Source organism: Anser brachyrhynchus, assembly GCF_964034855.1.
Source record: "Anser brachyrhynchus genome assembly, chromosome: 4".
Lineage (NCBI taxonomy): Eukaryota > Metazoa > Chordata > Aves > Anseriformes > Anatidae > Anser > Anser brachyrhynchus.
In genome coordinates, this window is record NC_137698.1 from 66,900,151 (window position 1) to 66,914,354 (window position 14,204).

Below are 14,204 nucleotides of genomic sequence, written 5' to 3' on the forward strand. Positions count from 1 at the left end.
TTGCAGAGGGCCATGGGTTTTTATACGAAACTTTTGGGATCAGGCCTCAGTTTTCTTGGCACGTTGATCCTTTTGGAGCTTCAGCTACAACACCAACTCTTTTCGCTCTGGCTGGTTTTAATGCTCATCTTATCTCTCGAATTGACTATGACCTGAAGGCTGACATGCAGAAAAACAAGGTAAAAAATACCCAAAGACTGAAAACTGTGTCAGCGTGTCCTTGTAATAATGTAAGCTATTCAGTTAAGAAAGGCATCCCAGAGTTGTGCAAGAAAATGTAGGTATTTCTTCTCTAAAAGTAATACGCCAATTGCACGTTGGTAATGGTAAAATATATTGTGTCTGTGTAATGCTGTCAGTAATATCTCTGACTTCTGGTCAAGAACAAACTATAGTCTAGCCTGAGAAAGATACAAAATGTGGGCAGGTAGGCAAAGAAAAAGTGGGCCTGGAACCAGGACTGTTAGAATTGGAGGCTTTTAGGATGGGTTTCAGTCTAGCCTGAGAAAATCTTAGATATGTCATTTTTCTGAACACAGCTTTAAAGTACAGTGTGTGTGTTTGGGGCTGGTGGCTGTCATGCTTGGAGCATTTATTTGTGGCTGTAAAAGCGATGATACCAGGTCTGTCAGCGGTGTAGCTAAACGCTATTTTGCTGCATTCAATTTCTGTTTCAATTTCTGCCTTCTCTTGATCGAAGTGTCCCAGATGCAGTAAAGATTTTTCTCTTCTTTACACAGTGTTGGGTCCTGCCTTGTCAACAATTTTATGCCCTAAATTATGTGCAATAAAGGGCTTTCACTGGTACAAGCTGGGCATTAGGCAAAGATTTTATGAATGTTGCATGAAAGTCAAGCATCCCTGAAGAAAACAAGATTCCTGTTGAATTTGATGAAGCCAGGACCTACCACCTTAAGCTTGCAGTGTATTGTGATTCTTCCTTTCTGCTTTTATGAGCTTCTGAGAATCTTTTCCCGTCTAAATGTTTTCAGGCAGCTGACAGTCTGGGGGCTTCCAAAATGGTACTTTTGTGCTTGTCATTGGGGTAATGGTTTCTTATTTTGCTTGTTTTCCAGAGGCTCCAGTTCGTATGGCAGGGCTCTCCTTCTTTATCTGAAAGTCAGCAGATCTTCACCCATGTCATGGATCAGTACAGCTACTGTACCCCATCGCAAATACCTTTTTCAAACAGGTCTGAAGATTTCTGAAATAGGCAGAAATATTGATTGCTTCTAAGAGTTTATATGGTCAGAGCTTAAGCATTTTCTTTGACTGTTTTCTTTCAACAGTATTCTTCTGCTTTGCTTCACAGATGTGTGGTAGGTCAAGGAGGTGTCTAGACTCTGTAGATCTGAATCAGAGTTATTAAGCACCACCCTGCTACCTACCATAATATGTGAAGTTTGCTCATTACCTAACAATTGAATCCTCAAAAGTGACACTTTCTACTGACAGGCATTATAAATGCTTCAAAATATTCTCAGACTTTAATCTTTTCTACCACCAGGAGGCTTAGAGCATGGGTATAACTTTGATCTACATATATATTGTATCAGTTCCTATCAAAAAATAAATATAGAATAAAAATGTGAAACAAATCAGTTACTATAAACAGAAAATATCCAAAGCAGGACTGGGATTTTTGTTTTTCTGCCTGAAAAGTTAAGATTTAAAAACTCCAGGAAGCTCAGCAGGGACTTGGCTATTGCTAATTGATTGTCTATGGGAGATTTTCAGCACTATATTGGGCTGAGATTGTGTGCATTATCAGTGTATAAAGTGAAGAGGCTCAAATTTTCCATTTACTTTGTGGAAAAACTCTGAGAGCTGTGAATTGAAAACTTTATTTCTTTCTGTCTTATCCAGTAATCCATACCATGTAAACAAAGTCTACTTGGGGTGATGTCCTCATTGGTACAGAGCTTGCTGGTTTGTTCTGTGATTTCTTTGTTCTATGCCAGTAAGCAGCAGGGACTTGGGAAGATGCATGGTGCAAAAATAAAACAGACAGCCTTTCCCCTACCACACCCCCAAATGAACACTAAAATCTGAGCATTGGCAGTGAATAGAAACTGAATTTCTTGCTCTTATTTCCTACGTGTCTGCATTTTATCCCAGCACCTCTCAATGTGTTTCTCCCAGTTAGATGAATAAATCCTGTTTATAGCCTATTGCTTTCTTTTTCTACTTAGATCAGGGTTTTATTGGAATGGATTTGCAGTATTCCCAGATCCACCAAAAGACGGTGTTTATCCAAACATGAGTCTCCCTGTTACAGATACCAACATCCATCCCTATGCACAGGCCATGGTGGCAAACATTAAGGAGAGAGCGGCCTGGTTCCGAACAAGTGATGTTTTGTGGCCATGGGTAAGTGCATCGTCATCTGTGTTTGCTTGAGAAGCGCCAAGTACACCTGCAGAACGGACAGGAGGTAGTTGCTTCTTCGCTACACTGCCCAAATGCAAGTTCAAACCACGTGACTGTAAAGTATTTTTCTAATAAGTGGGGCCTACGTGTCTGACTAGTGAATATTTTTAAAAACTGGAGCTTTCTTGGACAGTCTGCCAATTGTCTAGCAAGTCTTCCACCCTACTTAATATAGAAAGAGATGTAACAGAATTGTAAAGATATCCTCTTGCCAAGCTATGTACTACGATACTGCGTCTTCTTTCCTTACCTTGTATTGTCGATTTCAATGATCTCTTTACATTACTGCTTGGCACAACATAATTCTGTGTTAACAAAAATGTTAGTATTACTGGAAAATGTACTGAGTATTAGGTAGACAAGGTATTTTTGAACTGATATGTTAATCTTTTTTTTTTTTTTTCATACAATCTTTGTATTTTAGTTAGAAACAGAAGCATATCCCAGCTGGGTCATCCAAACATTCTTTTCAGCAATCTGCTATGTTAATTACATCCTCCCTGTACAAATCACACTGGTATGCTTTTAGCTAGCTTTAAGTCATTAGAAAAGAAAAACTTTGCCCAAACTGAATGTACAGTCTGTTTTTGAAATTTGATAGATGCTGTAGGTCTCATAATTACAAATAAAATACGTGTTCTCAAGGCAGCTATTTTACCAGAATATCTGTTGTCACAAAGAGCAAACATGTTCTGATGAATGCAGTTTTCTGAGTCATTGTTGTTTCTCTCCTGTGTCTGTGCCACTGTTACTTATATTGTGCTGGATTTTTGTTGTTTTCTGGTTTCGTTGTTGTAGGTTGGGGGCCTGGGTTGTGGGAGGGGGAGAAGAGTGGGCTATAACACTCTGGAGTGGTGGTGCAGGGACAGTTATGCTAGAATGGGAAGGAGGGAGTCTGGAATGGTGCGTTTAAATTCCAGTTGTCTTGGTCCAAACCTGCAGTTTTGCACTAACGTAAGAAAATTTCAGTCTCTGATTTGCTGACTTGCATTGCTTTGTGATTATTACTCTGTTTAAAGTTTGTTAAAGTTTGCTACCCATTCAGAGCAATTTGTGAGAGAGTGGAAAGAAATAGATACCTGGATACCTCTGTAGCTAAGCTTAATTTTTTTCATACTTACAGCTTGAAGTACTTGGATTTTTTTTTTCTCCAGTTAAGAATTAGGAAATAGGCACCTTCCCGTTTCAGGTCAGACCTCACATCTTGACTATTGGCAGTTTTGTGATGAGCTATATGGACAAACAAATGTGTGTTTGAGATCTGAAGAGCCTGTTTGTGCAGGAGGTGCCACTGGGCTGTGGTGCAGTGTAAACTTTCAAACCTGCCTCTCTAGAGACTGTAGAAAGATGTAGGCGGGAGGGAAGGAGTTGTCTTAAGGACTGGAACTGATCCTTGAGATCTCATTTGGCCTGTGTGTTTAAACTAGTTGTACAGTAATGCATAACATTCCTATGTAAAGTTTTGTTCGCATAATGAGTGGATGCAATGACTGAATGCAGCAGGTTCTCCTGGATATCCTTGTTCTGCAGGGCTGTTCCATTAAGCCCATTTCCTTAATGAGTTAAGTCACCAGGTTAAAGTTACTGAGCTTGTTAGGTAAAAGGTTGGGGTGAAAGATGGGATTGCAGAGAAAGTAGAGACTCCTTAGACATCTTCTTTCAAACAACTTCTAATTTTTGAAGACAAATCACTGAGAGCATCTTTATTTTGAAAATGAGATCAGGACATTTTGTAGCACAAAACGAGTTGACCTCTTGTGCAACATTTCTGTCTGAAGCACAGAGACATGAAAATGAGGATGCATTAAGCTGGTGTCAGTTAAGCTTCTGTTAAGCCCTTTTTTTTGTGGAGAGGAGGGTTTCTTAACGTGTTACTGTGCTTCAGACAGATGCCTATACTGTAACACTGATATTCAAGAACATACATGCCGTGGCTGAGTAACTCGTTTTCCTGTTCGGGTGCCATAGCTGAACAAAGACATTCTTATCATTTTTTTTGAATGTTTGTAGATGCAGATAGTATGTATCGAGATGCCTTCTATAGAAGGCAGAGGTTGTGCAAGCATACTCACAAATGAGGCTTTGCTACACTGTGTATTACTTCACTTAAAAATCAGGATGAACATCAGAGGTACTATAGTCTACTGTGGAGGCAGGGGATCAGCAACACAGTGTGACATTTGTACTGGGGGGTTCACTTTCCAGAGTTTTTTTTACATCATCTCCACAACACTTCCTAAAGCTTATTTGCTGCTTTTAAGAAAGCTTACAGAACTTCCTTGTTTTCTGCTAAGTGTTAGAAATGCAGCGTAAAAAGAAACAAAGGCCTCTCTTCTAGGCATATATGCATGCATTCTCCAATTGCTGCCACGGAATTTTACGTTCTTGCACAATATGGTGCATCAACACACTTCTCCTTATCTGGAAGGAGCCGGTCAGCTGGTTATCAGCTGATCTGTACAAGTGACCCTACCCGTGCGTGACGTTTTTTAACAAAAAACTGCTATATGGGCAGTAAAGATAGAAGAAATACCAGTTCAACATATACTAGTGTTAAAAAAATCCTTCTAAATTGCATGACCCAAAGTTATTTTACTGTTCTGTTTTCTGAATTTCAGGGCTGTGACAAACAGTTCTTTAACGCATCTGTTCAGTACTCCAACATGGACCTATTGTTGGATTACATTAACAAGCACTCTGATGAGTTTGGAGTGACCGTCCAGTACGCCACTGTCAGTGATTACTTCCAAGCAGTTCATAGCAAAAATCTCACGTGGGAAATCCGGGATTCTCAGGACTTTCTTCCATATTCAACAGGTAATTGAGTTAAAAACTCTGTAATACCTGTCCCAAATGTATATATTTAATAAAGGGAAATTGAAAGAACAAGAGAGAAAAGAGCAAAAATACATTCTTATATTTATTTACACTACCGGATCCCATAAAAATATGACAAATTGATCCAAAGTTAGTGGTACAAGAAAGATGGTAGGGCAGTGGTTAGAATATTTCTTTGGGACAGCTAGAAGCAATGGCTGGAAAAAGAGGTCCTGAGAGTATAGAAATAGGAAAACTTGGCAAGAAATCTAACTTGAGATTTTTGTTTTGCTGCCTTTGAGTAATAATAGATTGCAAAGGACAGCTAAGCATAAGGCATATCCATGAGTGTGTCATGTCATCTAATTTTTTGTTAATGACCCAAAGAAATGGATATATGCTGTATGAATTGGTTTCTGTTACAGTGAAAACAGTGAGCAATGAGATAAGCCTGTAGGCCTAAGCCACCTGGCTGAAATTCAGCAACATGTATCAGGGGATGGATGAAGGAAAAATACTGCAAACTGTATAGCACACTGTGAAACAGTTATCAGGCAGCAGTAGCAGCAGAAGTGCTTCACAGAGGTGTGTCAGCGTAAGGTGTAAGCCTTTCATAAAATCAGAGGGGTCTTGTTTGACATCTTGAAAGCAGAAATCCTAGAACACTATTCTGCTTGAATTATAATTTTTGAGTAATTTGATTCATGTTTAGACATGAAACTTGGAAATAATTGTTTTCTCTTCCTCCCACGCATCAGCATGCACAAATACCTGTAGTCTCCTAGGCGTTCTGCAGTATTAAATGTGTGTTAGACCTCTCTGCCTCTTTCCCCGAGGTGATCTGTAATAGGACACACAGGTGCTACAGGACCCAGGGAACTGAAAGGAAACTAATAAACCAAAAGATACCATGAAACAGTTGGCTGCACGGCCAAACAGAGCAATGTCCTGTTATTACTGTTTAAAAAACCTGGTTTGTGCACAAATTAGAGCAGAGATGAGAGCAGTGACACGGCGTAATCTGTGAATGTCTGAAGGAGAAGTGTGTCGATTGAGGAAGGGAGGAGCAAGTGAATCTGAAAGCTGAGGTTCCTGGTTCCTTCTGTGTTAGTGCAGTGGAACAGGGGTGGATCAAAGTGAAACAGTTGGTGCGGAGGATTTGATGTCCACACTCCATGCATTTCCAGGAAAACTAGATGGAATCTGGTCACGTGGACTAAGTGCCCATTAATGCTTGTCACATACCTTCAGGTTTATTTCAGGTTTATTGTAACATGAAAGGAATCCAGTTTGTGAGCTCAAAAATTTATAAATCAAGTAAAACATAATAGGTAAAGGTGACCAGTGAATTCATCCAAAAGCATGTTACTGGTCAAAGCAAACACTATGGCAGCTGTACCCACCCAAGTCTCTTTAGCTCTAGGAGAAAGTCTTTTTCATTAAAGAAAACTGATTTAAGTTCTGCAAGAAAATGTGTGAAGCCTCAAAAAGGAAAAATAAACCTTGTATTTGTGAAGTTCCATAGTACAATGCAGTTTATTCATTGAAGTTGCTTGTTGCTTGCTTGTTACTTACTGCACTGTATCAGCTCTTCAGATAGAGCTGGGAGTATATGAAGGCAGGCATGCCATAACCAACATCCCTTTAATCGCTTTCCCCAGTAAACTTACCCTTGAATCTTTTTTGTTTTAGGCCTCACATATCAAAGTATACAGAGAGAAGACAACAGCAACTTCTCAGTTTTGAAACTCATTAGTTTGTTTCATTGCAGGCATAAAATTATCATTAAAATACCTTTTTATATAATCATAGCTACCACTGCTTCATCACATTCTTGACACTGGATGTATATCTTGGACTATTATGACCTAAATTTAGCTTATATATCCAATATTCTGTAGCATGTCTGTTAACTTTTAAATGAACGAAAATAACCATTGCTTCCTGTGAATCACTGCATGGACTGATCCCTGACTCACTCACCTCCCCCCAGGGATCATGTCATGTCTAACAATTTGCCGATAAATGCTTTGCCAGCTCTAACTGCTAATATCCTTTCACATCTGGGCTCTTACGGGTATCTTTTGGCGTAACTTACAAGCAGTAGTCACTTGTCGCTAGCCTGCATAACAGCAGCACCCATCATGTTCCAGGTGGGTGCCCACACATAGATGCAATCTCTTCCCCACATGGATGCAATCTCTTCCCCAAACGTCTTACTGTGCCTTGCAATTGCAGGATAGATTTGAGTGCACTTTCTCCCACATACTGTTTTGCTTCTTGATGATTAATCCTCTCTCATTCTTTCTATGCCATTTTATTATGAGTCACTTGTTGGGCTCAGTGTCACTTCTGAAATATTCCTTGGAAGCTCAAGTTTTAAGTCCCAGAGAAGTGTTTCCTTCTACTCTATGTTCGTTGTACCATGCTGCTGTGCATATGCAACACTTGCTTGTAACATTGAAAACTCTTTCAATTCCTGGCATTTTTTCAGGCCCAAAAGAATGACCTATGTTTTTTGACCAAAAGATCCTGTTTTCTAATTGTTGCTTTTAATTATAGGGTGATAGCAGATTGTTAGCTGTACATATTCACTTTAGAAAGCACTGTCTGCAACTTATATCTAGAAAAACAATACAGCAGTCGTTTATCCATTAAAAAAAAAAAGTGACTAAGATTTGGAGGGTTTAAAAACGTATAACTTGTTTTTCTAGTTTACTCTGTGGGATACTGGAACACGTTAGCAGAAATGAACTGCTGAAATACTTTCTACTGACCACTTGAGGGCATATTTTGGTGTAGTTTGAAGCACTGCAGTAGTATGGGGTCATACTGTCACATCACTGTTTCTACTCCGTTTTGAGGATGTTAAATTTAAGATCAGTCCTTTCATCTGACTTAAAGTTGGGAGTATGGAGGACTCATTAACTTTATTAACAAATAACATGCGTCAGTGAAGCTTAAAAGGTGTTTTGTGCAGACAAAGAAGAAATTTCTGCAGATACAGGTTAATGTAGCAGGTAACAGCTTTGTATCAACAGTCATGTTGCTAGGCCTGTAGGAAAGGCTGTACCCTTCCAAAGGGGGTGTTTAAGGCTCTGTTTCTTTGTAGGCCTTATGACTATTCCCTTTGGTGGCTGATGTGTATAATCCACAGCAGTTTTCATGAAAGAAGCTGTATGGTACCAGCCTAACGAGCAATAACTGAAATACTTTTTTGGCATGTATTGGGTCTCTTCAACTCTTAATAGAGCCATTTCAAGCATGGACTGGGTTTTATACTTCTCGAAGCACGTTAAAAGGAGTTGCAAGGAGAGCAAGTTCACTGCTTTATGCTGGAGAGTCCTTTTTCACACAGTATGTCCGGCAACACCCAGAAAGTTCTATTTGCAAATGTGGAGCCCTAAAGCAACTTCAGAGTCTGAGATGGGCAGTTTCAGAGGTAAAGTTTGGTTATTTTTTATTATTTTTTAATAAAAATATTTCTTGTCTAAAGGCAAAGCTTTTCTTTTGCATTCCAGTTGGAGTGTCTCCATGTCACTTTTATATTTTTAGCCATAATTTTCCTTTGTAGCAATTTGTTTGTGATTTAGCAAACAACTATCATGAAATGAGACTTCAGCCCCTTAGCCACAAATTCAAGATACAGTTGCTGGCAAATGTTTTCTTCTACTGGGGGAAGGGTACATGGTTCCAAACTTAAAGCATATGAAAGTCCTTTTCTCAGTTCTATTATTTAGAAAAGGTTTACAATAAAAACCTGAACCCACTCAAAGTTGCTAATAATCTCTACTTGTGCAAGTTAGAAGAGAAAAGACAGATCTGTTCCTTCAAAGTTAAGCAGCTAAGTGATCAGCCTCATGCCATTAAGCATTTACAGACCATAGTCCTTTTGCTGGTAATAAATATTTTGTCAGCTAACTTACTGACCAGATATTAGTAGCAAATGAAAACCTGTCTTTCTATGGTATTTATGCAGTACAGTTGTGGGTTTTTTGTTTGTTTGTTTTTTAATTTGCTTTTTTTCCCTCTAAATACATAACTTAGAAGTTTATAAATATTAAAAACCAAGTATGTATAGATGGAAATCTGTGTGTGTCTTGTCTTTGGCCATTTAATTCTGATAGCAATATATTGCAAATAGCAATTTGGAATAGGCAAAAAGTGAATGTGTAAATATGGCTGTGATACCATTTTTTTAAATGAAATGACTTACTGGATTGTGCTTTTTTTTTTCTTTAATAAAAATATAAAGAAGGTTGGGGGGGAGGCAAACCAGTTGCATTGTAACCTTTGAAACTACTCTTAAATGTAAGGTCCAGCACCATGACGGTATAACAGGCACAGAGTCTCCCAAGGTGAAGAACATGTACATGGATAATTTAATGTACGGAATGTTCAATGTAAAGAAGCTAATGGCTTCCCTAATCTTTGACATGAACAATGCTAAAAAGAATGGAGACGTCTATTCTTCTGTTTACAGTAAAGACTCAGGAAAACCAGGTACTTTTAACGTAGCTTTTCCAATTTCCAGGGTACCTTATGAAAGTTAATGTGCTCTCCTTGGAGAAAGTCAACATGCTGTTTACCACTGAACCACTGCTGGAAAATCCTTCTCACCTTCTGAGACCTGCTAGGCCTGAGGAAACTTGCTTGAATTTTTGAGCTCTCAGACCTCAAGCACCTGAAAACAGGACCTTTTAGCTGTGTGGCACTGGGTCAGAGCTCTGCCTGTATCAAACCTGGCTCCTAGATTCAGACCTCAGCCATATAACAAAGGGGAGAAAGAGGTGGTGATTGGTGTAATTATTAAACAAAGCCTATTATGCAGCATAATCCTATGCAGTAAAAATCACAGTTAAAGGTTCTTGCTATGGCATACTGCCAGCAAGTGTAACAATGTAGAAGAATTTTCAGGGGTCTTCTAAAGACTGCATTGCTTTTTTTCTTGACTTTGGAATTTTTTTTAAATTGTCAAATGTAAACAGTGCCATAGGCTGCACAGCAGACTGATTCGTTTTTTTTTTTTACAGGGTTGTTTTTAGATTAGGCTTCTCATTTGATCTTCTGTATAACTCATAAAGTTAATACTGCATAACATTGAGTTGTGGTAAGCCGCTTGTTTTCACTAAATGCTTTTACATTCAACTCAGGTGTCATTGGCTGAATACAGGGTATTTTTTATTGGGTAAATAATAGGGGGACAAAAAGCAGAAGGTTTTTTATGAAGTACTGTAAAATGTGCTACTTCTTTCAATCATGAAGTTTTACTGCAGGGTTTTACACTAAAATGTTGTAAGATGGTTGTACCTAGACAGATCTCTTAACTATACATTTTTAAAATGTGATGTTGAAAAGTAGTTGTAGTGACTAATAGCTCTTCTTGTTCCTTTGTGTACCCAAAGGTACTACAGATGTTGACCAGTATGTTATTGTCTATAATCCACTGGCATGGAACATCACCACCTCTGTCACTGTCTCTGTCAGCCACTCATCGATGAGTGTATATGATGAACTGGGACATTTTGTACCGGCACAGGTACTTCACAATTTTCTTTCTTTCTGTTGCTTTTCTCTCACTTGCCAGTTCTCACTGACTTGATGCTACATGGTAATACGTAATATTACAGTGAAAACAAGGATTACTTCAAGTTGGGGTTTCGTAGGCGTCCTTTAAATGTTTTCCTTTTTTTTTCTTGTCTGCACTCTCAAATAGAGGTGTTTTTTTTTTTTTTTCCTTTAATGTGCAAAAGGGCTTCCTGCTATTCTTGTCAGTTTGGTTTCTCCTTTGCATGTCTGCTGTCTACCACGCTGCACTTCTTTGCTTTTTGTTTTTTTTAAAAAAAAAAAAAAAGGTTTCCAATATAGCCCTGGCCCTGCCCTCCAATTGACAAGTCTGTTTGTACAACTGATGGCTGGCCTTGGGCAGGAGGAAAGATTTCAGAAGTGTAAGTCTCAGAAGCCCAAAAGGAACAGGGGACAACTAGCTGCCAAGGCGACCCACCTCATTCTATATCATAGTCAAGCTCCAAGGCAAGGCCAGCTGTTCCCCAGGAGGGAAGAAGAAGGCCTCATGTGAAAGCTAGCATTAGCTGTTCTCAGGAGCATCCGCTTTGGAGAGCGCATCACCATCAATGGCTTGATAAACCTGTAGGAATGCCTCCAGCACATAAAGCCCTGAAGAGGCTGCACACACTTCCAGATGCTCCACTCTGTCCCCAGGATGCCTGATAGCCCAGCAACTTCTGCTGGCCAGACAGAGTTGTGAATATTAATGCCGTGGCTTATTACTACCCAGATGTGTCAAGGCACACTGTGGTCAGGTAGTGATGCACAACAGCTGTCTGGTGTTTCTGCATAAGTACACGGTGATGGTATATTGCCTTCATCTGGAAGCTATCAGTCTCTTCGGTTAGTGCATGGTCACGCTTACCTTTCAGCCACTTAACCTCCCAGAATTCCTGTCATCTTAATTATTTTAGCCTTGTAACATACAAGTGGGAGACAGAAATGTATTTTAAAGCATTTATTTCAGGATTTAGGATGCCCTGAAGTCAAGCTGTCACTTTTTATTTAAAAGTTCTCTATTCCGTAGTTGGTCTATGTTCTTTTTTTGCTAAAAGTTACTTATATGTGCACATGGGTGGTCACTTAAGGCTGAATGAAATCTATTTACCAGTAAAGAGAAGGTGGTTTGGGATCTTTTTCTTCTAGTATGTGCTGCTGAAATGTTCATTTATATCACAAATTCCTTCCCCTTGGGAGAGAAATCTTTAGCTTAGAACCTTGATACAAGTATAGGTTGAGGGGAAACGAGGCTTGGCAAATACTCTGCCTCTTCTGTACCACACATATGAGTTGTGTAGGGAAGGCAGAGAATAGGAGGTGGGCCCTCTTGGTACTAAGGATATGAGGTCTGTGGTATGAGTAGGTGGCCATATGCCAATCCCCAGTGTGAAGGTAAAGACAACTTTAATTTCTGGGTAGTGGCAACTAACCCAGTTGTCTATGTAATCTGTATGGTATTTATGGAGTCCACTTTCTTTCACCAAATAGATAGTAACAAATTATCTAATATTAATGGGAAGGATATGTGTAATTAAAAAAAAGTAATTTTATTAAATTGTTTAAGGTATTTTGATGTTCAATAGCACTGGTGTTCTCTTTACACAGAAGTATGGCACATGCTTCCACCTCCCTCTCTTTATGTCTTGCTTAAGGTGAGGGTGTGCCTGGTTGCTTTGTCCTCTTGCCAACAATTTTCTCACATTCACACATGTCACTTCCTTTATGTTTCAGTCTGTTATGTCACAAGTAAATCTAATCAGTTATTTCTGCTTACATATACATATTGCAATGTGATCTTAAATCAAGATCGGTGACCCCACGTTCCCATTAAAATAAGATCAGACTCTGGACTTCACTTAGCAACCCTCTTCCCTTCAGTACTATGGCAAAGCTTAATCTGAGGTCACTAAACTCCTAATTAAAAGCAACATGGATCTACATTATAATTAAGAAGTGTAAGAGTGACATGTTTAGAAATGTGTTTTTCTAGCTGTAGTTAATTTTCATAATTTAGGGCTTACAACATGTGAGGTCAGTTGCCTTGCTAATTAGTTTTCCGTAATGGAGCATTGTTGTGTGTGTTAACTTACAGGTTCAAAGTTCAGCAGAGTCCCATTCTACCTATGACCTGTATATTCTAGTTGAAATAAGTGGTTTGAGCTACAAAAAATATATTGTTAAGCCCTCGAATGGTAAGCAATCTGTATTTATTGGAAAATCAGTTAAATACCAGCGGAAAGACACAACACGTGGGGACCAACAAAGCCCAGATCTGCTTCCTGTGGTTAATGACTGCTACCAGATCATGTTTGACCGAAGCAATAATCTAATGTACAGCATTACGGACAGGTGAGATTGCCTGCTTTTTTAATAACATTTCAGATTCTGTAAAACCTTTTTGTAAAAAATAAGTCGAAGTACTTTATTGTGTGCCTAAAATCTGAGACTTAACTAACAAAGTGTTTGTTATAATTATTTTTTTCTCTGCAGTTCACATTTCCTGTAGAAAGGAGGATGCTATCATGGACATGATTCCATACTGTTTCTGTGATGTTGTTGCCCTGTTTAACCATGCAATCAGCATAAGATAGCGTGGCAGATCACAGTATTAACTAGTAAATCAGAAGAATCTCATTGTACTCTTAAACTAAAGAGAGGCATGACTGTGTGTATTAAAAATAAGTAACACATACACTTTGCTTACCCAATGAGCAGATGAGTGACGGAGCAAGAGCTTATACTCATTAGTGTTTTACAAGCCCTGTATCGCTGTTTCTATGATAGGAAGCTACACAAATTTTTGAAAGGAAGTATTTTGGCAAATTCTACTTAATTAGGCAAATAATATGGAAGAGCAATCAAGATGGAGGTGAGATATACAGTTTGCAGCTTGTCTTTCTTGGCTAATGTGAATTGGCCTGATTTCTTGAGCTTCAGTGGAGCTGTGCTGCTTTTTGCTTGCTCGGGATTAAGATTCTCAGCTATGTACTGCTGGAAGATCTGACCTCTTTTACATTGACCTAGTGACTGCAAGACCTCTTTCACCTTTGTTAGTAATTCTGCCTCCTAGAGTGAGAAATTGTTGTCTAGTATAGTTAGAAATCAGCCTTAAAAACTATAGATGGGCATGAGCCAAGAGCCCTGAAGTACTTTCTATAACTGTCTCCAGATCTCTTGAGGAATCCTTAATGAATATAACAAAGATGAACAAAAATCTGAATTCAAATTCCATTTTTCTTTACCCTGTTCTGGCAGGCAGCAAAAGCTGGAATTCAGCATGTAGGAAAAGTGGGATATTCATTTTCATTATACAGCTTCAGGCAAGCCAAGAATGTTTGGGTTTCAGCAAGTTTGGTTTGGAGTAGTAGAAAAGAGTGGAGTATTAGAGC

At 38.9% G+C, this 14,204-nt stretch overlaps 1 protein-coding gene across 2 annotated transcripts in view; it reads left to right on the plus strand.

Annotated features, from left to right (window-relative positions):
- Positions 1-14,204, plus strand: part of MAN2B2 (mannosidase alpha class 2B member 2) — a 31,296-nt gene that overhangs the window by 11,081 nt on the left and 6,011 nt on the right. For both annotated transcript variants that reach the window (XM_080588971.1, XM_080588970.1), the window contains 8 exons: positions 7-179; positions 1,077-1,192; positions 2,193-2,370; positions 5,049-5,247; positions 8,499-8,689; positions 9,564-9,750; positions 10,653-10,786; positions 12,908-13,164. In XM_080588971.1, coding sequence (XP_080445097.1) covers positions 7-179; positions 1,077-1,192; positions 2,193-2,370; positions 5,049-5,247; positions 8,499-8,689; positions 9,564-9,750; positions 10,653-10,786; positions 12,908-13,164 — 1,435 coding nt within the window. The remainder of the gene's footprint in view (positions 1-6; positions 180-1,076; positions 1,193-2,192; positions 2,371-5,048; positions 5,248-8,498; positions 8,690-9,563; positions 9,751-10,652; positions 10,787-12,907; positions 13,165-14,204) is intronic.